The 26125-nt window shown below is 43.9% G+C and overlaps 1 protein-coding gene across 2 annotated transcripts in view; it reads left to right on the forward strand.

Moving 5' to 3' along the window:
• PHGDH (phosphoglycerate dehydrogenase) overlaps positions 1-26125 on the forward strand; it is a 97630-nt gene that overhangs the window by 31542 nt on the left and 39963 nt on the right. For both annotated transcript variants that reach the window (XM_029606746.1, XM_029606747.1), the window contains exon 6: positions 8066-8198. In XM_029606746.1, coding sequence (XP_029462606.1) covers positions 8066-8198 — 133 coding nt within the window. The remainder of the gene's footprint in view (positions 1-8065; positions 8199-26125) is intronic.

Below are 26125 nucleotides of genomic sequence, written 5' to 3' on the forward strand. Positions count from 1 at the left end.
TAGATAGGATGTTACAAGAGAGCCTTGCATAGAATCAGCAGGCTTGGGCTGAGAAAAATGGAACCAGAAAGCACACTAGGTCATGGTCAATTTCTATTTGAAGTGGAGCTTCGTGGCCTTGTGAAGAAGTGGTGACAGAGTGCCCATGAGGGGGTACTACAGAGTGGCCAGTGGGCTGCAACACCGATTGGCCAGAGGATGGCGTTACAGGTGGTCCTAAGGAAGACTCTGTACGGTGCCCATCACTACCGAGAGTCCAGAGACTATCCTGTGAGAAGCCCTGAGAAGGGGGTGGTGAAGAACCCTGAGAAAGGTGTCATAGAGAGCCCCAAAGAAGGCAACATAGACTATCCAGGAGGAGGCAGTAATAAGAAATTGGAAGTCTGTGCTACAGGAAGTCCCAAGGAAGACCATGTAGGGTACCCAAACACTACTGGGAGTCCAGAGACAACTCTTATGAGAAGCCCAGAGAAAGAGGGCATGGAAAGGCAAGCAAGAGATGCCATGGTGAGCCCAGAGGGTAGCACTGCTGAGACCCCAGCAAGTGAGGCTGCAGAGGAGCCAGTAACCAGCGTGGGTGAGTAGCCCAAGTGTACAAAGGAAGAAACTGCAGATAGCCCAGAGGGAAGCACTGCAGAATTTACAGATGAGGGAACTGCGGAGAACCCAGGGGGAGGCACTGCAGATTGTACAAAGGAGGAAACCATGGAGAGCCCAGAGGAAGGCGCTGTGGAAAACCCAGAGGAAGCATCCATAGAGACCCCAGCGAGTGAGGTTGCAGAGTAGCCAAGAAGGGGCTCTACATCAGTGATACCAGATGCCAGGAAGTGGGCTCAGCTGGTTATAAAGGAACCAGCACTAGTGGTTCCCCAGTCGGTCCATAAAGCTCCATTGGGGTGGAATTTGAATCTGGAGCCAGCAAAGAGTTAAAGGACTGGGGATGTGCATTGCATGAACTGCACATTGGGTGGTGGTGATCTTAACATTGTTGAGGGTAACCATAAAAGAAGGGGGTGAGCATGTCACTAGGTCCCATTCCCAAGATTAGCAGGTAGGAAGCCATAGGAAGGGGAATGGGATGTCTTGGACTCTCCTGGATGGGATCCAGGAGGGAGTAAGGATGCTTGGCCTGATGGGTTCATGCTGAGGGGTGTGGTATGTGAGGCAGTGCCTCTATGGTTACCCTATTTACCTGTGCAGGACCAGGCTAGACACCTGGTCCATCTTAAATTCCTTAAGGAGAATATGCTCCACGGATGGGATCCTATGTGGCAGGCCGTGGCTCAGAGAGCATATTCAGAGACTTGGGAATAAAAGCTGGGATACAGGTGGGGATAACCAGATCAGCCAGGTCTCCAGGAGGAAGGCATCTCCTGTAAAATATTGCTGTCCAAACACTGAGCTGAGATGAAGCTTAATTGTGAGTAATTAAGGACCCTGTTAAGAACATAAGAAATTGCCATGCTGGGTCAGACCAAGGGTCCATTAAGCCCAGCATCCTGTTTCCAACAGAGGCCAAACCAGGCCACAAGAACCTGGCAATTACCCAAACACCAAGAAGATCCCATGCTACTGATGTAATTAATAGCAGTGGCTATTCCCTAAGAAAACTTGATTAATAACAGTTAATGGACTTCTCCTCCAAGAACCTATCCAAACCGTTTTTGAACCCAGCTACACGAACTGCACTAATCACATCCCCTGGCAACAAATTCCAGAGCTTAATTGTGCATTGAGTGAAAAAGAATTTTCTCTGATTAGTCTTAAATGTGCTACTTACTAACTTCATGGAGTGCCCCCTAGTCCTTCTATTATCCGAAAGTGTAAATAACTGATTCACATCCACTTGTTCAAGACCTCTCATGATCTTAAAGACCTCTATCATATCCCCCCTCAGCCGTCTCTTCTCCAAGCTGAACAACCCTAACCTGTTCAGCCTTTCCTCATAGGGGAGCTGTTCCATCCCCTTAATCATTCTGGTTGCCCTTCTCCATCGAAACTATCTTTTTTGAGATGCGGCGACCAGAATTGTACACAGTATTCAAGATGCAATCTCATTATGGAGCGAATCAGAGGCATTATGACATTTTCCGTTTTATTAACCATTCCGTTCCTAATAATTCCTAACATTCTGTTTGCTTTTTTGACCGCTACAGCACACTGAGCTGACGATTTTAAAGTATTATCCACTATGATGCCTAGATCTTTTTCCTGGGTGGTAGCTCCTAATATGGAACCTAACATCGTGTAACTACAGCAAGGGTTATTTTTCCCTATATGCAACACATTGCCCTTGTCCACATTAAATTTCATCTGCCACTTGGATGCCCAATCTTCCAGTCTTGCATGGTCCTCCTGTAATGTATCACAATCCGCTTGTGATTTAACTACTCTGAATAATTTTGTATTTTCCACAAATTTGATAACTTCACTTGTCTCATATTCCTTTCCAGATCATTTATATATATATTGAAAAGCACCGGTCTAAGTACAGTTCCCTGAGGCACTCCACTGTTTACCCTTTTCCACTGAGAAAATTGACCATTTAATCCTACTCTCTGTTTCCTGTCTTTTAACCAGTTTGTAATCCACGAAAGGACATCGTCTCCTATCCCATGACTTTCTAGTTTTCTTAGAAGCCTCTCATGAGAGACTTTGTCAAATGCCTTCTGAAAATCCAAATACACTACATCTACCGGTTCACCTTTATCCACATGTTTATTAACCCCTTCAAAAAAATGAAGCAGATTTGTTAGGCAAGACTTCCCTTGGGTAAATTCATGTTGACTGTGTTCCATTAAACCATGTCTTTCTATATGCTCTACGATTTTGATCTTTAGAATAGTTTCCACTATTTGTCCTGGCACTGAAGTCAGGCTCACTGGTCTATATTTACCCAGATCGCTCCTGGAGCTCTTTTTAAATATTGGGGTTACATTGCCTATCCTCCAGTCTTCAGGTACAATGGATGATTTTAATGAGAGGTTACAAATTTTAACTAATAGATCAGAAATTTCATTTTTTAGATCCTTCAGTACCCTAGGATGCATGCCATCTGGTCCAGTTGATTTTCTACTCTTTAGTTTGTCAATCTGGCCTACTACCTCTTCCAGGTTCACAGTGTTTTGGTTCAGTTCATCTGACTCATCACCCTTGAAAACCATCTCCGGAACTGGTATCTCCCCAACATCCTCATTAGTAAACACGGAAGCAAAGAATTCATTTAGCCTTTCCGCAATGGCCTTATCTTCCCTAAGAGCCCCTTTAACCCCTCGGTCATCTAATGGTCCATCCGACTCCTTCACAGGTTTCTTGCTTTGGATATATTTTTAAAAGTTTGTATTATGAGTTTTTACCTCTATGGCCAACTTCATTTCAAATTCTCTCTTCACCTGTCTTATCAATGTTTTAGAATGCTTATGTTTTATTCTATTTTCTTCAGATGGATCCTTCTTCCAATTTTTGAAGGATTTTTTTTTTTTGGCTAAAATAGCCTCTTTCACCTCACCTTTTAACCATGGCAGTATTTGTTTTGCCTTCCTTCCACCTTTCTTAATGCGTGGAATACATCTGGACTGCATCTCTAGGATTGTATTTTTAAACAATGTCCATGTCTGTTGAACACCTTTAACCTTTGCAGCTGCACCTTTCAGTTTTTTTCTATTTTCCTCATTTTATCAAAGTTTCACTTTTGAAAGTTTAGTGTTAGAGCTGTAGATTTACTTATTGTCCCCCTTCCAGTTATTAGTTTAAATTTCATCATGTTATGATCACTATTGCCAAGTGGCCTCACCACTGTTACCTCTCTCACCAAATCCTGCATTCCCCTAATAATTAAATCTAAAATAGCTCCCTCTCTTGTTGGTTCCTGAACCAATTACTCCATGAAGCAGTCATTTATTACATCCAGGAACTGTATGCCTCTAGCAAGTCCTGATGTTACATTTACCCAGTCAATATTGGGATAATTGAAATCTACTATACAGAAACAGTTAATAATTAACGTGCAACGAACCACACTTGTCTCACAAAAAGACGTCGCAAAAACCAAAAATTTTTTTTAAATTTTATGTGCATAGAATTTATCTAGAAATGTGGACCATCATACCACCCTTGGTTGATTCAGGCAGTAAGCCACGCTTTCAACCACAACGGGTCACATTTAATCATCGGTCCAATAAAGTCTTTTGAATTACTTCAATTCAAAAGACTTTATTGGACCGATGATTAAATGTGACCCGTTGTGGTTGAAAGCGTGGCTTACTGCCTGAATCAACCAAGGGTGGTATGATGGTCCACATTTCTAGATAAATTCTATGCACATAAAATTTAAAAAAAATTTTTTGTTTTTGCGACGTCTTTTTGTGAGAGAATTGAAATCTCCCATTATTATTGCACTGCCAAATTGGTTAGCTTCCCTGATTTCTCTTAGCATTTCTGTTCTGAAGGGAAGACAGTCTACCGTTGTGTATTGTGAAGTGATATTAAAGATAAGTATTTTAAGAAAGGCTGGAGTCAGACTAGTTTATGTCTCCAGGCTTGTGGGAATTACTACTCCGTCCCACATCTGCTTTCAGTCTAACGATGCAATCACTGTTAGTTTTCAGGCTAACAATGCAACCACAGTCTGAACTTAAATTGGCAATGAAAATCCTCTAAATTAACTTTTCTGAAAGGTCTTCACAGCCAGACCTCTGTTGTATCCATCTTTTCATGTACTGCCCTTAGCATTCAATGTCTAGCTTTGAACTCCTAGACAGTCAGTTAAACCTCTTCCCCAGCTGCAGATATCAGACTCAGTTCCTGGTTACCAAAAATATTTATTTGAATTAAGAATAATTCAATATTCACAGCAGATAAGAAGGTCTCAAGAGTAGTTGAACAGGTCGATGAAACTGTAAGTTTCTCAGAGTCCAAAAGAGAGATGAGAACAATCTGATAGCCTGCCACAAGCTTTCTTCCAACTGAAACTGTCCATAGGAAGTACATTGTCCTAAGCATTTCTTGGGTTAAGGGACCAATAACACTAGTTCTTTTATTAGACAGTATACTGAACCACCAGAGGTGGCAGTAGTGAGCTGGAATGCCCGGCTGGGCTGTAGTCCCTCAGATACTGGAACAGCGATCCCTGGAGGCTGAGCTGTAGAGAAACTGAAATATAGTGAGAAGGTAGGGTAGGTAGAGTTCATATATGAACCTGATGGTAACACTCACACAATGTCTCATAGAAGCCCAGGAGCTGGAATGTATAGGCCCTCGAGGAGTGAGTACTTAGTTCCAGGGAAAGCTCTGAGAGAGCGATGGTAACTCACTGATGACTTCCAGGCAGAAGAGAATACGGAGCAAGTCTGGGAACGAGGGCCCTCGAGGAGCGAGTACCGGTTCCAGAAAAACAAAGGAGAGAGCGAGGCCCCCGATTAGCGGGTACACCTGGTAAGTCCGAGGAGGCAGTGTAGCTTGGAAACCGAAGCGAGTCCGTTCCTTGCTAACTCAATCTGTTAGCAAATTCTAAGACCTTATATATCCGTCGCGGGTAACATCATCTCCGGGGGACGCAACTGTGGTTTGCACCATCGCCGGTACTTCAGTCGGGGCCGCGCGCGCGCCCCTAGGCCTCAAGGAAACATGGCAGGTTGCAGCATCTAGCTGGTCTGGGGACGCCGGAGGACTTCGGCAGAAGGATGCCGCGGCAGCCAATCTTCCCGCAGGCGAAGAGGGAGGCGCCAAAGAGGTAAGGAGGGCGGAGAGAGGGCGTCGGGAACCAACTAACACAACATCATGTACCTATAGTTTGGATTATTCTTCCCTATATGCAACACTTTGCTCTTGTCCACATTAAATTTCATCTGTCATTTAAATGCCCAATCTCCCAGTCTCCCAAGATTCTCTTGCAATTCCTCACAATCGGCTTGTGATTTGACAACTTTGATTAATTTTGTGAAAACTGTGAATCTGATCGCCACTCTCTTTTTCAGATCATTTATAAATTTATTAAAAACAATCAGTCCCAGTAGAGATACCTTTGCATATCACTATTTACTTTTCTGCACTGAGAGAAACGATCATTCACTCGAACTCTGTTTTCTATCCTTTAGCCAATTAGCAGTCCATAACAGGACATTGCTTCCTGTCCCATTACTTTTTAATCTCCTGATGAGTTGCTCATCAGGGACTTTTTCAAATGCCTTCTGAAAATCTAGATACACTATATCAACCAATTCACCCTTGTCAACATATTTGTTAATCTCTTCAAAGACTTCCCTTTGCTAAATCCAGATTGGCTCTGCCCCATTAGTCCGAGTCTATCCAGATGACCAGTAATTTTGTTTTCAGGATACTGTCTATCATTTTGCTCAAACATCTGACTCAGAGGTCATATTTTTAGTGCTGGTCACTTCAGCATACAAAATCAGTGAGATCCAGGCCCTAGTAAACATATTTATCTTTTACAAAGTTTTTTGTAATAGAGTGGCTAACGGCAAACATGCCTAGTTCCTTTCTAAGGTAATGTCAGACTTCCACCTTAACCAATCAGTCGTTCCTTCCAGTGTGTTTTCCAAAGCTGCATGTCCAGAAAGACGAACAGGTCTTATACAGTTTGGACTGCAAGAGAGCATTAGCCTTCTATCTGAAGTAGACTGAAGCTCTTAGCAAGACCACCCAGTTTTTTTTTTTCTTTTGACCCAAATAAATACCTGGAATTGCCATAATCAAACGCATAGGGCCGGATTTTCACAGCTCTATGCGCGTAAATCGGCTTACGCGCCGGGCCTATTTTCAAAAGGCCCGGCGACGCTCGCAAGGCTCCGAGACGCGTCTAAGTCCCGGGGCGAGGCGAGGTCAGAGGCTCCCGGCACAGCGGCCATTTGCCACTGTGCTGGGGATCTCGGCACGCACAACTTACTTCAGCCCCAGGGCTGAAGTAAGTTTTAAAACAAGAAAAAAAACAAGAAAAAGGTAGGGGGTAAAGGGCGGAGGAGGTAGGGGAAGGGAACGGGGGAAGGCAGTGCGGCTCAGCGCAGGCTCGGCGTGCACCCCCTTGCGCGCGCTGACCCCTGATTTCATAACATGCACGTGCCTGCTATAAAATTGCGTGTCCATGTGTGTGCGCCGGGTAACGCGTTCACATGGACGCGCTCGCGCAAGTTTAAAAATCTACCCCATATTGTTTAAATGGATAGCAGATTGCATCTCTTTCTGTTGCACCCAGCCAGGCTTTACTGTAGAAGGGTATATGTGAAGCTTCATAATGTTAGACTCATGGCAGCATTGATGGTCCACCTAAAGTCAGTCTCTATGGAAGAGATCTGCAAAGCTGTGGATTTCAGTCCACACATTCACATCTTATTACTATTTGGATAGAGACTTCCGATACAACAGCAGATTTGGTCACTCTGTCCTGAGAGGTTTATTTGAAGTTTAGCTTCCAAATAAATCCCCTTTAGGACCCATTCTTTTTAATTCCAGTTGCCTTCTTACAAAAAAAAATCAAATTTTGAAAATGGCCTGTTGCTAACAAAAACATTGCTGTGCCCATTGCCACTCTTCATGTTATATTTTCTCTTTTTTGTTGACGTCAACCTGTAGCAGGGGTTTCCCCACCTGTGAGAACTCTCTTATCCTGCTTGTCTTTGGAGATAACAAGTTGCTTACATGTAGCAGGTATTCCTAAAAGGACAGCAGGATATAAGTGCTCAAAGAAACCACCTGCCTCCACTAGGAGTTGTCTTCTCTTATTTTGCTTATAAAGAACTAAAAGGGTCCCTGCATGATGCCCATGACATGGGACAATCCTGCGCATGCTCAGTAGAGCTCTGAAAGCCCTAAAAGCTGTGAAGGCAGTGCTTCTGATTTGGGCTATGGCTGACATCACCCACCTGTGAGGACTTTCATCTAGCTGTCCTTGGAGATCCTCTAATAATAAGCTGCTTACTCTGAAGGAGGTATGTGAATATTTTCAGCCCCTGCATTCTACATATTTTGGAATCCCCAACAGCATTCTGCAGCAGTCTTCTATTGTATTTTGGTTTTTTTTTGTGATATTTTCTATTGTGTCTCTGTTTAGACTATCGGTTACGATCCAATTATCCCACCTGAAGTCACAGCCTCCTTTGGAGTTGACCAGTTGCCACTGGAAGAGATTTGGCCACTCTGTGATTACATAACTGTGCATACTCCTCTCCTGCCCTCTACCACAGGTATACTCCTCAATCTGTCTCAACTGTCTCTCCTTGCATCTCTTTCTGCCTGTCTCTGAAATTCAAAGAAATGTTATTGGCATGACAATTTGAAATTTGTTGCCAAAGGACTATTATTAGCCTTTTTCCCTGCTAAGGTGTATATCACCTATTAGGTGTAGGAATTTTGTGGGTATTTCGCAATAACAATTTCAAACTAAGATAATATATTCATTATTCATGTTATGTTGACAAATCATGCATCATGATATTTCATTGGCATAATGCTCTAGTGGCTGCAGGTGACATTTTCCAATCATGTCTCGTAAGTGAAAATTTGTGGAACTGAAACATTTTTAAATAATAATGCTTCACGTCACTCCATAGAGCTGAATTTTCAAAAGGTTTTACATGTGCAAATGGACTTTTGTAAATTGTCCCAATATATGCTATTTTTACACGTGGAACACCTTTGAAAATTTCAATCCCTTATGTCAACTTAATCTCAATTTGCACGTTATAGATATATTGCTGTCCTAGTACCCAGCATAAAACACGAAGTTAGCCCAGTCCTTTGCTTTTCCCACAAGAGTATAGGAGCAGCCTCCTCTTGAAGCAGTCTCAGTTATCCAGTCTATACCCACAATTTTGGCAGGAGACAGATTCATGATATCCATGTAAGCCAGAAACAGCTAACATTTTAGAGAAAGCTTGCCAAGAGAAGTTAGACAGGCTCCTTGGAGAATCTATAGGTGAACTGTCCCGAGATGGTTGCAAATGAAGACCTGGTCCTTTGTCTTAAGCTCCTTTTTTAAAAGACTTTCATGGGTCTTTTCCGCTCTTTCACATGCTTCAGATCCAAAAGTAGACAGTGATTGAATATGTCATAATCCACAGGTATATGATTGGTGAATTAAAAGTGGTTTTCATCTTAACAGCATAGTTCACGTGGCAGGGACATGTGCTGACAAACTCACCTTGTTAACCAGAGTACACTTCTTGGTTGGATACAATTTCTGTAAAAGTAATAGAAGCTTCAAGTATCTAGCAGGGTCTATTAATTTCAGCTGTGGAAAACTGTGTCCTGTTTATTGAGCAATAGCCATTTGTCTCAATGCAGCTTATAGCACCCATCTTGTCTTGCTTAGACTCCATTTTGTTTGGTTCAAGTAACACACGGTTCCTCTAATGGTGGCCTGGGCTTGTTTCTACATACCCCAATGCAGTACTGGCTTATTATATAGTATTCTTTTCAGTTTTTGAAAAACTTTCTTACAAACCCTTATATTTATCAAAATGCTATAAATAAAGCGGAAATTGCGCCCGTGATAAAAAAGGAGCGAGATTAGGCAAATTTCCCTGCCTCCGCATCACATAGGTAATTTATGCAAGGCACGATACATTTATCACACTTTTCTTCAAACAAGCTAGGTAGAGAGTGCATTGTACAAATCGACTCCTCTTGTACCTTTCATCAACTGAAATGGCAGAAAATCTTTAGAAATGTGTACTTTCCTGTTTGTACCTCCTACTGTGTATGTAAATCCGCCCCCAAAATGACTCCACCCCCCAAACACCACCCCAAGTTAAAAGTGGCCCCTCTTCCAGTGGTATAACTGGAGTGACATATTGACACCTGTGCAAAGGCTCTCTCTCTCTATTTACTGCATGCATTATGGCATGATCGCGTGTGATAAGGCCTTAATGTGAAATGATAAATGATCCTGTTGGTTTGGAACAGACTTTTTCAACAATTTGGCAAAATTAGGGGCTGGTTAATTGTGTATGGTATCTACCTTCAAAATCATCGGTGTATAATCCCATTATCCACTATGAGATAAATTTTCAAAGGGTTTACATTCCTAACTAAGAGGGAGGCTCCTAAATTGGCCCTTTTTAAAATTTACTGGGGACTGAGTCCTTAAATGTAGTTGCCTATTTGTCCTATGTGGCTAAATTCAGAAGCCTATAAAGTGAGTGGCTACAGGGTTGGAGTTAGGGCAGAGAAAAATAACGGTAGGTGTTTCGCATTGATTTTTCAGCTTTAGGTGCCTAACATAGGATCCTAAATCTAGGCAAATTAATTTAGGGCCCTAAGTTTGACTGAAAATAGACATCCAACTTCAGTGCCTAAATTAGGAGCTCAGCATGTTTTTTAGTATTGGCCTCTACATGTCCCAGATATTGCTCTTTGTATTGTGCTATGGTGCATTTATTGGGCTTGGTGGTTAAGCGTGCCTCTCATAGGGACTGAAGGACTTCTTGCACTTTAGGTAGATGAGAATTCCAGTCTTCTGAGAAAATTACCATTTTATCCATTTAGGTGGCTGCATATTTTAGAAGAGGGCTGAGCAATATGCTGATGACTCTTTGAATACAAGCGGTGGCTCCATATAAGGCAAATAGAAGTTTTCTGAACTGCTAAAATTCCTTGTAGAAACAACTGTGTTGCATAAGATTAGTGCGGCTGGGATAGGTGGAGAATATGTCTGGAAATCTTGAAGCCATCTCCTCTACTTGTTTTCTCTGAGAGAGGATTAGCTAAGCCCCTATAGTAATTCCACCTACTTGACGTAAAACACACCAGCAGGGTTAGGTCCTCTTCCAGCTCTTTGCTCTCTGTGATTAGAGCCTCATGTGGTAACCACTGTTTCCAAAAGGTTCATGTGGTATATTAGTGCCTGCTCTTTTCTGCAGACTACTTAATTCAGGGATCATAACCATGTTTTATTTTAACTTGGAAGGGGCCAGGCCATTTACACTTAGCTACTAGTTTGTTAGGAGATGTGGGCATCAAGCCTTGTACCTTATCTTCTAGCTTTAACTTAAAATTAAGACACAGACAGATGTCCAGCAGTGAGTTGGGGGGGCTATCCAATCTTCTACACTGAGTGCTGCATGAATGATTATCTATCTGTTGAGAAGTTGTATGTGTGCACCCAGTGCCAAGAACTCCTGGCTCTCAGAGAATGAGTCTGACCTCTGGAGGTCAGAGTGGCAGACTTGGAGAAACTGAGCCAGAAAGAGGTATATAGTGGAGACCTTCAGGGACATAGTAGAGAGGCCCCAACTCCAATCAAGCAGCCCTTGTGCTGCTTTGGATGAACAAAGTCATCTGGCATTAGACTAATACCTTGGTTACAAGTGATCTTATAACTAGGACCTGCCCTCCAGGTGATGCTTTGTCCTTACACCAAGGATGTTGCTCTAGGACCTTGTGCCCAGAAGGGACGGGCTTGGATGGCTAGTGTAGAGATAGTTGCGTGGCTGGTGGGAATGAGGATCTCTTGGAAACTTGCCTGCCTGGTATTGGATCTCATTCGCTACCTAGATAAGATTTTAGAGATTGCTAAGGGGGAGCAGACTATCAAGGTTCATGTGGGTACCAATGATAGGTTCTGAAGGCTAAATTTAGGCTTGTTGTTAGGAAACTGAAATACAGAACCTCCAGGGTAGCATTCTCCAAATGCTCCATGTTTCATGCACAGGACTTAAGAGGCAGGCTGAGCTCCAGACTTCAATGCATGGATGAAACAATGGTGCAGGGTAGAGGGTTCTAGATGTGTTAGGAACTAGAGAACTCTATGGGGAAGGGGGAGCCTGTTCCAATGGGATAGGTTCCATCTTAACCAGAGTGGAACCAGGCTGCTGGTGCTAGCATTGGAAAAAGAGAGAGAACAGTTTTTAAACTAGGCCATGGGGGAAAGCTGAATGTCATCCTAAAGCACATGGTTCAGAGGGGATGTATCTTTTAAAGATATTTGCAAAACAGGGAAGTTAGAATATCTCAGTAGAGAGGAGGTGTTTAAGGCTAAAATAGCCTAGATTAATGTAGATAAAAAGCACCCAGATATGAATAACTCTAAACTTCCTGTATTGCTAATAAACAGGTTGTGAACACAAAAAGAAATTAAAGTATAAACAAAAACATTCTTTAAAATGTGAATGCCAGAAGTCTGAACAGTAAGATTGATGAGTTAGGGTGTATGGCATTATACAAGGATAAAACATTTTAGCATTTCAGAGATGTGGTGGAAGGAGGATAACCAATGGAACCACTGTGATACCAGGGTATAAATTATATTAACATGATAGGAAGGATCACATTGGTGGAGGTGAAGCTATATGTAAAGGATGGCATAGAGTCAAGTTGATAAAATCCCTGCAGGAAACAAAATGCAGTGTGGAATCTTTATGGATAGAAATTCCATGCGTAATGGATAAGTGTATAGCAGTGGGTGTATACTACTCGCCAGCTGGCCGAAATGAAGAAACAGACTGTGAAATGCTAGCTGAAATTAAAAAAATAAATTTGGCAACATAATAGCAGGCGATTTAAATTACTTCAATATTGATTGGATCAGTGTTTCTTTGGGACATGCTAGAAAGGTTAAGTTTCTAGATGCCATATATGGCTGCTTCTTGCCCTAGAACTGACGAGAGGGACAGCTACTTTCTAGTCCTCAGTGGAACATACAACCTGGTATGAAGGTTTATTGTAGTGGAGCCGCTAAACAATAGCAATTGTAATGCAATCAAATTTGATATAATCGCTGTAGGGAGGACATTAAGTAAAACTACTACAGTAGCATATAACATGGGGTGGTGCAGGGGCCAAGCCCCCTCCAAAATTTCTGCCAATGAAAGAAGCCTCATTCGTGGCAGATGGATAATGCATCATTTCCTTTCTGCTGCCCCCCACCCCCACCCCTGAGGCAGTGCCACGATCCCCCTCACACACCCTCCCCATTCTTAAAGAATGGAAGACTCGTGGCCTTGCAGTGCTTAGAGCTGTTTCCTCCTTCTGGGCTGCCAGTGCCTGAATGATGTCATCAGGTGCACTTAGCCGAGCAGGAAGAAGCAGTCTGCGCTACAAGGCAATGATCCTCTGACTGCTTTGAAGCATGGAAGCTGAGTGAGGGAGGTTGTGGCAGCGCCAGCGGAAAGGAAAAAATGCACTGTTCACTGCAGTGAGTGAGGGGATTGTGGGGGAGCATGACAAGTGAGAGTGAGAAGGTATGGGAGGGAGAACAAGACTATTGGGGACTGGGGAACAAGTCTTCTGGGGAATGGGGGGTCTGGGAGAGGACAGGGGGCTGAGGAGCAAGACTGCTGGGGAGTGGGGATCTGACAGGGGAGAGAGAGCTTGGGAAGCAAGACTGCTGAGAAAATGGAGGGGTTCTGAGAGGGAGCTTTGGGAGCAAGAACTGTGGAGAGTGGGTATATGAGAGCCTGTGTATGTGAGAGGGATAGAGATAGGTTGTGTGTGTGAGAGGGGGATGTATGTGAGAGAGAAATAGAGGGTATGTGTGAGAGAGAGAGGAAAATGTTTCCTTTCTCCCAATCCATGACAATATCAGGGTGACAGGAAATAATAATAATAAAAAAAATCCCAGATAATGGAGAGTGGGAGATTTTTAAATCCTTATTAGTTTTATTATTGGATCTTATTTGATGTCTGCTGTTTTGAAATATTATATTGGTGTTTTGAGAAATGTATAAACATTTTTATGAGGTTTTAATTATTGGATATTCTATTAATTAGCTGTTTTGAAATATTTTTATGTGGGTGCTGACAAGACTGCCATTTTTCTTGTGAGGGGTGCTATGTAACATAACAGCCCTCATTCCCCACAAGAACAATGATAGGCTTAGCTTAGGAGGAAATGCATGTCTGTTTCTAGTGCTCCAGTGTTACATTGCATGCAGAGTCTGGTTTCTTGAGGTTAATTCTAGTTTTTGTCTGCATAGTTCTGTTTTTAATTTCTGATCACTTATTTTGTATTTAAAGGTCATTTTGCATGTGTGACTAAGATGATGTATTCTGCTAGCATGTAGTTTCTGTGTAGGGATCTGTAGCGTCTTGTTCATTGTGTTTTCCCAACAGGAGTTGTATTGATGTGTGGTAACGTGGCCAGTTGTGGCTTAGGAAACAGCCAAGAGGAATAAGGTGGCATACTCTGGCTGTTTCCATAGGTGCAATTTTATTTACAGTACAAAACAAAAACAGAGAAGAAAATCTGCTCACCTTGCAGTTCTGACAATAACCAACCTCAAACGTTACAGGTCTTAGCAGGCAGGAAGTCAGACTATGCCACCCGGGGCCTGTCTAACCCTTCTAGGCCCTGAGTTCTTATACTCTGGTGATAAGCTTCTCCTTTTACCCAGGACTCCTCGTGGGTCTGGATCTTAAGGAGGACTGGGCAAGACAACTGTGCACAGTTTCTTAGGGGAGTCTGAGGGAGTTTCCTATAGACTCTCTCATATGGTGTTCTAGGGACTGGTGTAATACATGCAGTGCTGCCTAATCATAGGTAGAATTGTTGCTTTCGGAGTCTTGTGAACTAATGCTGCTGTACTATGGCAGGTCTGCTACATAAATGCTAAGTGTTTTATTTTTTGCCAGGATTTTGTATTTCACAGTGTGCCTGGTGGTGGAAGAAATTTGTGTTTCTGTTGCTTAGATGACACCAGAATTGTTTTGTGTGGAGAAGTGTAGGGGAAAATATCCCACTCTGCCCCCAGTGTTAGAGAGCTGTGTGTTGGAAGGTGGTCTGTGATCACAAATAATCACTTAGTACTGACATTTCTGTTAGTAATGCTGTCTTTGTCATTTTCTCCTTTAGCGCTATGTCTGGTTTTCTAGCATCAAGTATTTAATTGGTCTGGGAATTAATAATTATACTTTGATTTATGCATGTAAGATAGAATAACTAACTGTAAATGTAAAATAAAAAATTGGCAGTGGGAATGTGGGTGGAGTTGGGGGCGGAGCTGGGGCAGAACGCTGATGGCCCCCCCCCCCCAACCAAAAAGGCATTCCACTGCTCCTGGCATAGAACTTTAAAGGAGACTACGACATTGTTACGCCCGATCGCAGCGGCTGCAACCGCTGTTGCTCACCTCTTTTCTCACTTTTCTGTCTCCACTGGGTAGCCTCGCGGCCTCCGCCAGCTTACGCCGACCTGCACAGCGTGGACGCTGCCAACCGCCATCTTATCCTTGGAGTTCCTTAGGCGCGCTCGCCCGGGCCAGTCTTAAGCACGTCATGGCGGGAACCTCGGGGGCATCTCCCCCCCCCCCCCCGATGACATCATCCTCCACAGACTCTTAAGTAGGCTGGTCCTGCCTGCCTATGGTTTGGCAATGAGTTCTCATTGCTGAATCCGCTTCGCTCACTATGGACTTCCGTTCCAGCTCCTGCTTTCTCGGCGTGAGACGTTCCTAGGTACCCACTCCTCGGGGGTCCTTTCCTTGTCTCTGGCTATCCGCTCCTCGGAGGGCCTTACGCTGAAGACCACTTCATGCCCCGCTCCCCGGGATTACCCCTGGAAGCATCACATCTCTCCTGTGAGTACCCTGCTCTGCGGACCACTACCATTTCATCTCTACGAGAGCTTTCATCAGTGTACTCCGCCCCGCAGACCACTGCCGTATCATCTCTACAGAGGACCCTCGCCAGTGTACCCTGCTCTGTGGACCATTGCCGGACCTTCTCTACAGAGGAATCCTCCTTCTGGGTATACCGCATTCTACTGACTCCCGCATTTCTACTGCACTCCCCAGCTCTGCGGGCAGTGTCTCTCTCTCTCTCCAGTTCCTGCTGTCCATCACACCCAGCAGCCGAGACTTCGCCTCCCGACAGTGAGGCTCACGGGGCTCCTCCCCGTGGGTGGTACCATCTTTCACCTCGGCCCAGGGCCCACATACCTATAAAGCATAACAGACAGAATGAGGAAACTTGTTAAAAAATAACTAAAAGGAGTAGTGGCATGGGTTAAAACTTTGCATGAGGCATGGTCATTGTTTAAATGTATTCCCTGCATTAAAAAAAGGTCAAAGGAAGGACAAACGACTGCCAATGTGGTTTAATGGTGAGATAAAGGAAGCAGTTATAGCTAAAAGGCATTGTTCAAAAAATGGAAAGCGACCTAAAATGATGAAAATAGAGAAGAGTACAAACACTGCCAAATTAGATGTAAAACAAAAGTTAGACAGATCAAGAGAGACTTTGAAAAATTGCTCACCTGTGAGGTAAAAATTACTACTAAAATCTTTAAGTACATTCAAAGTCTGTAAGGGAATCAGTTGGGCCACTAGATGACAAGGGGCAAAAGGGACACCCAGGGAGGACAAGGAGATAGCAGGAAAACTGAATGAATTATTTATTGGGAACATACCCACACCTGAAACATTCTTTAATGGTGGAGATTATGAGCAACTAAAACAAATATCTGTGATGATGGAGGATGTAATAGGTCAGATTTACACACTAAAGAGTAGCAAATGGCATTCATCCCAGAGACTTAAAATAGCTAAAACATGAAATTGCTAAGTTGCTAAATGTCTCGGCAGGGCAGAAGGTCCAGAGGCCATAAGGCTAGGCAAGGTAGGATAGCAAGATAGCAGGACACAGAGCCGAGGTGACTCAGTGAAAAGGTACTGAGGGACATAACAGGCTGGGTTAAATAGGGCTGAGATTTGGGCATAGTGTAATCAGTGAGGAATTAACTGACAAGGTAATGAACAAGGCTCGCTGAGAACTCCTGGTGGAGGGAAGAATGTGAATCAGGCTGAACCTTGGCAGGGGAACAGTGCACAGCAGGCAAAACCATGACAGTACCCCCCCTCCCCCTTTAAGACCTCCTCTTCCTCCTGGATCCCATTTGCCATGGGGGTTGTGACTAGTAGGTACTAGGTTTCCTTGAATTGCAGTCTGTTTTGAAGGGAGAGAAACTTTGAAACGGAAAGAGCTAACTGATTCAGGCCCAGGAATCTAGCTGCCGTCAGGTGCAGGTAGCAAATTGCTAACTAGTTCAGCTCTGACTCATAGGAAGGTAGCGTGTGCCTTTTCTATACCGGCCGTCTCTAAATCTCTCCTGAGCGTACAAGGTTCAGGAAACAACTCCAATCCTGTTGCATTGAAGCCACTCCAGATTGCTGCTCTCACTACAGCTGCAGTTCTGCCTTCAGGGAAGTCCTGTGCCTCTGTTCAGTCATTGTGCACTGTGAAAACAGTTACACTAAGCAGTTTCATGAAAAAAAAAGAAAAATAGAAGAACCACACAAGCTCTTGTTTCCAGATGTGACTTTTTATTTGCATAAAAAAGTATTTAAAAAAGGATAGAATTATACAGAAAGCAATGAAGGTATGTGAATGCCAGTAGTGCTTAGTATGATGGTCCTTGTAGGATCTCACACTGTACCACAATTGTGTTGTCTGTTGGTTTTAAGTAGGGCTGAGCCTTGAGTGTAGTGTAACTGGCAAGTTAGTGAGCAAGTTTGGTAGAGAGGGAAGACACTGCAGCAGGCAGCAGGTATTTTCCTATCCCCAAATGGCTTACAATCTAAATTTGTACCTGAAGCAATGGAGGGTAAAGTGACTTATGCAAGGTCACAAGGAAGGGCAATGAGATTTGAACCCTGGTTTCCTTGGTTCGTAACCCGCTGCTTTAATCACTAGGCTATTCTTACACTCCATTGAGCCGACCCCTTTGCAGAGAATGAAGGGGCCTGCCGGGATTATAGATCCAAAGAAACACAGTAGCCTAAGGCAGAGCATCAAGGGCCAATAATGTGTGCACCAGAATAGCATTTTTATATTTTATCCTCCACTGGACAGGCAACCAGTGGAGGAAGGCAAAAACAAGTGTTGCCTGATCTCTGGCTGCTTTATGAGAGAACATATGAGTGGCTGCGTTCTATAACAGCTGGAGCGCTTTTATTGTTGATATTGGAATTCCTTAAGTAAAGTGAGATATAAATGTTCACCAACGGCAGTAACATGGCTTGGATGACTGAACACACGTCAGCAGATTGTAACAAAGATTTAATACAGCTTAATAGATGGAGTTTATAAAAGCCAGCTCTGGTCATGGATGTAAGATGAAGAGCCAAGGACAGTTTAATTATTACCCTCAGACTCCTTAGGAACAATTTTAAGCTCTTCACTCAGTCTTAATCTTTAAAGGAATTGTAAAACTTTTTCTATGATGAATGACCACAATTTTGGTCTTTAAATGTTTTGTTTTTTTTATTTATGCATTTTCCAAAATAAAAAGAATAAATCTTGATCAGAAATATTAAGAACGGGAATAATTGACATAAAGTAATATTCAAGAAAAAAAAATTTCCTTTCTCAATATAAGTCCTCATTTATGAGAGCAGCTCTTACCCCAACCCAAAGTAATACATCAAGAAATATCAATAGACATACAGCAGCCTTTCTCTATCTATAGGGATCTATAGTGCATTAGGGCTGAAATGTTCGCAGTTGGGTCTCCAACAGGTACCAGCGACGCTATTCCCTCTCCTTGTTCTTCCCTTCTAAACTTCAGCAAGTAAAAAATCTTAGATACTGGTGGAATCACATTTTCTGCAATCTGGAGAATTTCCATTAGATACCTCCTAAATATCTCCCTAGGAGGAGTTGGGGTACCTGAAGAAAATTAATAAATCTTAAGTTCCTGTTCTTAACAGTATTTTCCAGATTTTCAATTGCTGTCCATTCGTATCTCCGAAGGGACAGAGACAGGATGGAGGCGGTCCAGAGAAGGGCGACCAAAAAGGTGGAGGGTCTTCATCGAAACTTATGAGGAGAGATTGAAGAATCTAAATATGTACACCCTGGAGGAAAGGAGGAGCAGAGGTGATATGATACAGACTTTCAGATACTTGAAAGGTTTTAATGATCCAAAGAAAACAACAAACCTTTTCCGTCAGAAGAAAATCAGCAGAACCAGGGGTCACGATTTGAAGCTCCAGGGAGGAAGACTCAGAACCAATGTCAGGAAGTATTTCTTCACGGAGAGGGTGGTGGATGCCTGGAACGCCCTTCCGGAGGAAGTGGTGAAGACCAAAACTGTGAAGGATTTCAAAGGGGCGTGGGATAAATACTGTGGATCCATAAAGTCTAGAGGATGTGAATGAAGAGAAGAGGCATGGGGGTGGCTTGAGGGAATGATGGCTACTACCTGGAGATGAATATCCTTATTCATTAATGCGACTCCAACATTGATCTATGCTTCAACGGCAAGAGGAAATGTGGAAAAAAAAAAAGAATTTGCAACCACATAAAAGCAGGGGAGTAGCTGGCTTGTTACGGTGGTTACTACCCCAAACCAAAAAATACCTGATACTTCACTTTCAATGCAAATCCAGCATAACTCTCTGCTTCAACGGCAGGGGAGGAAATTTGACAATTCACGCATATTCAGCATAGCCCTCTGCTTCAACGGCAGGGGAGGAAGTTTAACATTTCACAAATATCCAGCATAGCCCTCTGCTTCAACGGCAGGGAGGAAGTTTGACACTTCACGCATATCCAGCATAATCCTCTGCTTCAACGGCAGGGGAGCAAGACTGATACTTCACTTTTAATACATAGCCAGCATGGCTCTCTGCTTCAACGACAGGGGAGAATGAAGAAAGGTTGATCTATATTCAGGCAATAATCAACAAGGACTGAATTACACAGTCTGAATAAACAGATAAGCATGGGGGTAGCTTGCTTATTGCGGTGGTTAATACCACTAACTAAATTAAGCTATTTCACTTAGATGCAGTTCCAACACTGCTCTCTACATTAATGGTGGGGGTGGAAGGGAAATAGAATAAAAAAAGGTTACTAAGAGCCAAGAGAAACAGATAAGTATGTGAGAAAAAAAAAAAGAGCGAAAGCTTGTTGGGCAGACTGGATGGGCCGTTTGGTCTTCTTCTGCCGTCATTTCTATGTTTCTATGTAATTTTCAGGGCTATGTTGCCCCTTTCTTTAGTCATTGCTGACTGTACTTGCTGTATTCCACTTACTTGATCTCTTAAAGAAGAGACTTGTTGATCCATTGCTATTGTTGTGTTGGAGAACACCAGAAATTTCTCTTCCAATTCATTACATTTAGCAATAACTGGTGTTAACTGTTGTAAAATCGAACTTCTCATTTCTATAATGGCTTCCAAAATTGTCTCAAGGGAAAAAACTGTAGGTCTTTGCACTGTAGACAACAGGGTAAGCATTCGCAAAGGGACTGACTCCATAACGTTGCCCCCAATACCTCCCAGTGATACATATCCTCCCAAATCGGGCTGTCCTTGCTGCAACTCTGGACTCTCTGCTGCTGCCGCTGCCCTGTCGTGCCCTGCAGAGCTCAGCTCACCGGCACTCCGGTCTGGCGGCATATCCCTCGACTCCAGGGCTCCTCTAGTAGCAGCGGGATTACCCGGTGGGGTTCCCTCTAGGGGGCTGAGAGGTGACAATGAGCCAGGAAGAGAGGGGAGCTCAAATTCCCCTCCCCCTCTCTCCAGCAGCTGAGGCCCCGATGTCGAGCTGCTGCGCAAGACGTGGACGTCCATCAGGCCGGAGAAAGAAGTCACCGGAGGAGCCGCAGGGTAAGGCTCTGTCCTAGGTTTCCGCTTTCTTCCCATCACAGGTAGAAAATATAGCAAGAAAAAATTCTTGTATATGCCTGAGAGAGCCGACACCATGCTAGTGGTCTTTAAATGGTTTAATGCTAGTTTATTGTGGTGAAGCCAGTGGCATATAGAAATGTTACATGTATCTGACCATGATTTACCTAGATTGATATAAAACTGGATATCGTCCACATACAGTTGGATGCCACCATCGAGGCCAGTCAATAGCTAACACAATGGCACTAAACAGATGTTAATTAGTAGTAATGCTGACCAGGCTAAATCCCTGTAGGACTCGCGACTGCGTGCGATACCAGTTAGAAACTTTATCACCAATCACGTCCTGCCGTTTTCTGTCTTCAAAATAAGACTGAAACCAATTTAAAACATCGCCAGTGATACCTGCTTCCTTGAGCCGATACAAAAGAATCTTGTAGTCAGCTGTATCAAATGTGAACGAAATGTCTAACATGAGGATAAAACTTTGACCTCTATCAAGCTCTCCTCTGATGGCATCAAAAAACAAAAGTAGTAAAATCTGTGTTTAAAGACCTTTATAAAACCAAATTGGAACTGATGCAGCCAGCGCGCGCATGTGAGAAAATCGGTGGGCCGCACACACACGCGCGCCGGATTTTATAATCCGTGTTCGTATGTGTGGGCGGCGCACTCGGGGGGGAGACTTCTGCAATTTTCACGCGATGATGCATCCCTACCCCTAACCAAACCTCCCTTCCCCTCTCCTCCCCACCCCCTAAATCCTACCTTTTTCTTTTTTGCTTCTTGCTCTGCAACTTACTTCAGCTCCCCAGCTGAAGTAAGTTGAGCGCGCCGGCAGCTGGGACAGCAAAAAATGGCGCTGTCCCTGCCCACCCCGGCACCTGAGCGCGTACCGGCCTTTACGCGCGTGGCCGGGCCTTGTGGAAAATTGGCTCGGCATGCGCAAGGCCCGGCCACGTGCGTAAAGGCCGGATTTTACGCAGGCAGCCAATTTAAAATCTACCCATTTATGACATATCTTCTTTGTTTCTCCTGGTAGTGCACTTTACTGGGATCCCTTGCTTAAGATGGAATTTGTAACACCTCTGTATGTTTCTGGATGAAAGATTTCCCTCTTCCAAAGGTTTGGCATACTGACTCCCAGGTAGCATGGGTTATCAGCTCCCAAGTGGAAAACATATTATATGAAGTGAGCCCAAAAGGGGAAAAAATTAAGCAAGAAGCAGGAAGGGTGAAACACAATTTCTGTGCCTGCAAACGGAGGAGAGAGTGCAAAAAGACAGTTAATGCAAAACTATAATTCCTCTGCATCCAGTCACTGTCAGGTCTATACTCTGAAGGAGATATAGCACCCTGTAGGTTTACTTTATCCCAAATCTGGCCTCAAATACAGGGATTCCCCAAACCACTGCAACCAGGGGGATTGACTCTCACAGGGAATTTTCAAAAAAGTGTCTTAAAAGAATCCAAAGCAGTAATTAAAAGGCAGGATAGTCAAGTCAATGGAAGGCTGACTTTTACAAAGGGATCTTTCCTTACCCCTGTTCCATAAATTAGGAAAAAAAATAAAGGAGACAGAGAGCAGCCTGCTTCCATGAAAGGGTAACTAAAAATTCTTGTGGACAGACTGTGCTGTGGGATAATAAACGGCTCGGACACACCACCCGAATGTTCCCACATTGGGGAGCAAAACCCACATCTCTCACTTATTTCCTCACTGAACCTCCCCAGCTTAATGGTACACTCCTTTACTAAGGGGAAACCAAAGGTCCCTTACACTTTCACTTGCTCCTTTGTCAGATCCAAAAACTAGGCCTTTGTCCTGTGCATACTCTGTAGCAACACTTTCTCCTTTCTCCTCCTCTGTGCTCTCTCCCTCCTCAACCCATTGTGCCATGAGTATCCATAAATTTATTATACTCCTTTTGAATTTTAGTTCTCCAGCCACTCAACCCCCCTCAAATGTCAGATCCCCAAAGAAAACAAGCAAATCTTGTATCAGACTGAAGAGCAGGCCCAACAAAAATAAAGGTCCTAGGCAAACGTACTTCTGGGCAGGGTCCATGAATTACCCGAGCGCCTCCAATGCCCTTTACCTCTTTTCCTGGCCTGCTGCAGTGCCCACCTCTCTGGGAAAAGCCAGCCCAGCAAACACCAAGGAGAAAAAGAGAACACAAGTTAGAAATTGGCAAGATAAATAGCGGCAGTAAAACTGATGGATTTTCATTCATTATAAAATAAGGTGAACCTGGGCAGAAGCAGATATGCTTCGGCTTACCTTGTAGCCACTGCTGCTGTTGTGCTGTTCTGCCCCTCCCCCCGCTCCCTGCTGCATCCCATGCTACCAGCCCAGAGCAAAGCACCTCATCTGCCCTTTAGCTTCCCTGCCTTTGGGTGCATGCAGATGCAGGACAGGGGAGACAGCCAATGGGAGGAGAGGAGGGCCTGCCGGGGGGCGGGCATGTAGACACTGGGGAAATTTCACAAGGAAACAGAGGGGGAAACCTGAGAAGGCAAGGGAGAAAGGCATGAAACCTTGAGTGTATTAATTAAAATAGCTGCTCATGTGCCGATATGGGTGCACGTGTGCTCGTTTTGAAATTAGCCTGAAAGAGTTGAGAAATCAGAAAAAACGACCAGAGTGGTTATGGTGACATTCAGTATCTCTGTGTTCGTATTACATTCTTTCACCAGGCTAGAAATGTAACATTTTATTGCTATAGATGCAGTTAACCCTTTTTTTTTTCCTGAGGATTATATACAGATTTTTTCCTGTTCTTATGAAAGAAGTCTTTTACTTTTTTGTTTTATTTTATAGATGTGTTTTACAATTATGAAGGAGAAAAAAAAACCTTACTCGAATATAAGTGAAAATATTAAAAGTAAAAAATATGTAAGCAATAATATTAATAGTTTAATAGATCCTATTAAATCTGCAACCATAAATAAGATACATAAGGGGAACAAAATTTCAAAAATAAATATTACAAAAACATTTAGTCACAAAATCCAAGAGTAATGTTGCGATTCTGCCCGTGGCTAAGGCCACGGGCAGCCTCTTACCTTTGCGGCTAGAGCCGCGGACGACCTAGTTCCTGTGGCCCAGGGCTGCCATCGTGCCGGCGTGGCAGGAGCCGCGCCGCGGTTCATCTCCACGGCTGAGGGCGCCATCTTGCCGGCGCAGCAGGAGCTGTGCTGGGGTTCATCCTCACGGCCCGGGACCGCCGCAGACTTCCTCTTCACTGCGGCAGGGAGCCGCGGACTTCAGTCTGTCCTGCAGCCCAGAGGTTGCTGACGTCATCCTCCTCAATGCTGGCTGAAGGCCGCAGTCCTCGGGGTCTTCTTGCGGCAGGAGCCGCCCTCAGACCTCCTCTTCAGCGGCAGGACGCCGCCTCCAACATTGGGGCCTGCACTGCCCAGCTCCGGCTCCTCCTCTCACAGCAGGGCCGCTATCCAGGGTCCTGCTGCTTCTCTTCCTGCCTTTCCCTAGGTGCAAGGCCGCGTCTCTCTGCCCTTCTTGAAGGGCCAGTGAGGGAGTGGGCCCTGGATGACCTCACTTCTTGGATCTGCCTCTTCAGCCTACAAAAGGCTCCTCAGGTCAGTCCTTCCTCGCCTTCGCAAGAAGTAAGTTCCTCCCTGGAACTTCTCCTCTTCAGGACTCCTGCTCTCTGCTCCTGCTGGCATTCCGTTATTTGTCTTGGGATCCCTCATCATCATTGTTCCTGGTCTCTTGTCTTTGTCATGATGTCCATTTCATGTTCCTGGTATCTTCAACTGATGTTCCGTTCCAGTCCTGATGTTCCGTCCAGCTCTGGTGTCTTCGTCCATGTTCCAGATGTCCGCCTGTTCCGATGTCCGTCTGTTCCGGATGCCTTCATCCAGATGTCCTCAGCTCCGCTCTGACCCATCCCTCGTGGTCCGCGACCAGCCTGGCTGGGTTGAGTAGGGCGCCTAGAGGCCCAGTGGTCCATGACCACCCTGGCTGGGGTGTGTAGGGCGCTGGTGGGTCTTTTCCATCCGACGGTGCCAAGGAGTCTTCTCGTCCCTCGTCACTGATGTCCACTGTCTGTGTCTTCTTGTGATCAGTCCGTCCTCAGTCCAACACCGGACCTGTCAGGTGCATCTTTATGCTGGGTTCCTGGGGCTCAGTCCAAGACGGATCTTCACCTTCAGCACCTGTGTCTTCGTCAGTACCTTTTGCCATCTTGAACTCTTGTATTTGAGTCGATGCCTGTATGGGGTCTGCTCTGCCGCTACGTGGTCCATAATTCTCTATTTTCCTTTTTAACATTGTTATCTCTGATAAAGTGCCTGATTCACAGAAGAAATACTGTTCCATCCACTTTTTTTTACACGTCGTTCTACTTTATTGGAATAAGTAATTTTGTTACAAGCCTCTGAGAGCTGCAGAAAATACGAGATTTATAATTCTGCCAGTAGCTTATCAAATAGAAATATTGTTGGCATTTGCTTTCGCATCTTCATAATCATCTTCGCCATCATCAGCCTTGGCTCCTCTCAGAATCTCTGGGGAGTTAATCCCCAGCGATTCTTGTCTCTCTGAGGCAGTCTCTGAAATAAAGGTCGATCCAGGTGCAACATTTTAGAAAGCACTGCAGCGACAGCACAGAGCTAGTGGGAGAGGTTGGAGAAACCATGGCTTCCAACAGTGCCTTGGTATCTAGTGATGACTGTGGCCACTTCAGGGTCCATCTCAAAGTGAAGTACATATACATGAACTTTGTTGGTACCAGGCTCAGGGTTTACTCTGGATAAACAGTCATATTGTTTGTTTGGGCATCACCAAGATACTTTCAAAGAAAAGAGAAAAGAATAAATACCTTGCCTGCCCACATAAACAAACTGAACAAAATTTCAGACTTAGGCAAGAGTCATCAAAATCACTACAGAGAGAGACCTTAGCAGCAGCAGCAGCTCACCGCCATGGCACTTTCTTGCCTCCTGTGTTTTTTTTATTTCATCAGCTTTGGGAAATATGTATTTTTTCTATCTTTTTAGTTTGCAGTGTTACATTGCATGGGAAATCCAGCTATACGGAGTTTTCATTTTGATTTTTTTTTTCCACATTTCTATTTGTAATGTGAAATATGCTGTTAAAGAAGAATTCTGAAGATTAGCTGGAAAGAAATGATTTCAAATGAAAGGGTGCTTGAGAAAAGATAATGGGAGGTGGATGATCCCTGATCTGGTCAAACAGAAAATTAGATTTACTGGCCATGTACTCAGAGGTTCCAGTAGCAAATTATCTAATTTAGAGGGAAGTGCACTAAAGTTCATTAACATTTGCTGTTAACAGGTCTTAATTAAGATGGATCATTAACACAAGCTAATGACATGGAAATGAATTTTGCATTAATTTCCTAGCACATCAACATGGACATTCTTGCAAAAATATTAACACCTCCTCTCCAAGGTGTTAGGTTTTTCATAGTATCAGACCTGTGTTCACATTTGCACGTTTTAATGCCTATTATTTTTGCATAGTTTTGTATATAATTTCCTCATTAGCATACATTTTT

Source organism: Rhinatrema bivittatum, chromosome 6 (assembly GCF_901001135.1).
Source record: "Rhinatrema bivittatum chromosome 6, aRhiBiv1.1, whole genome shotgun sequence".
NCBI lineage: Eukaryota > Metazoa > Chordata > Amphibia > Gymnophiona > Rhinatrematidae > Rhinatrema > Rhinatrema bivittatum.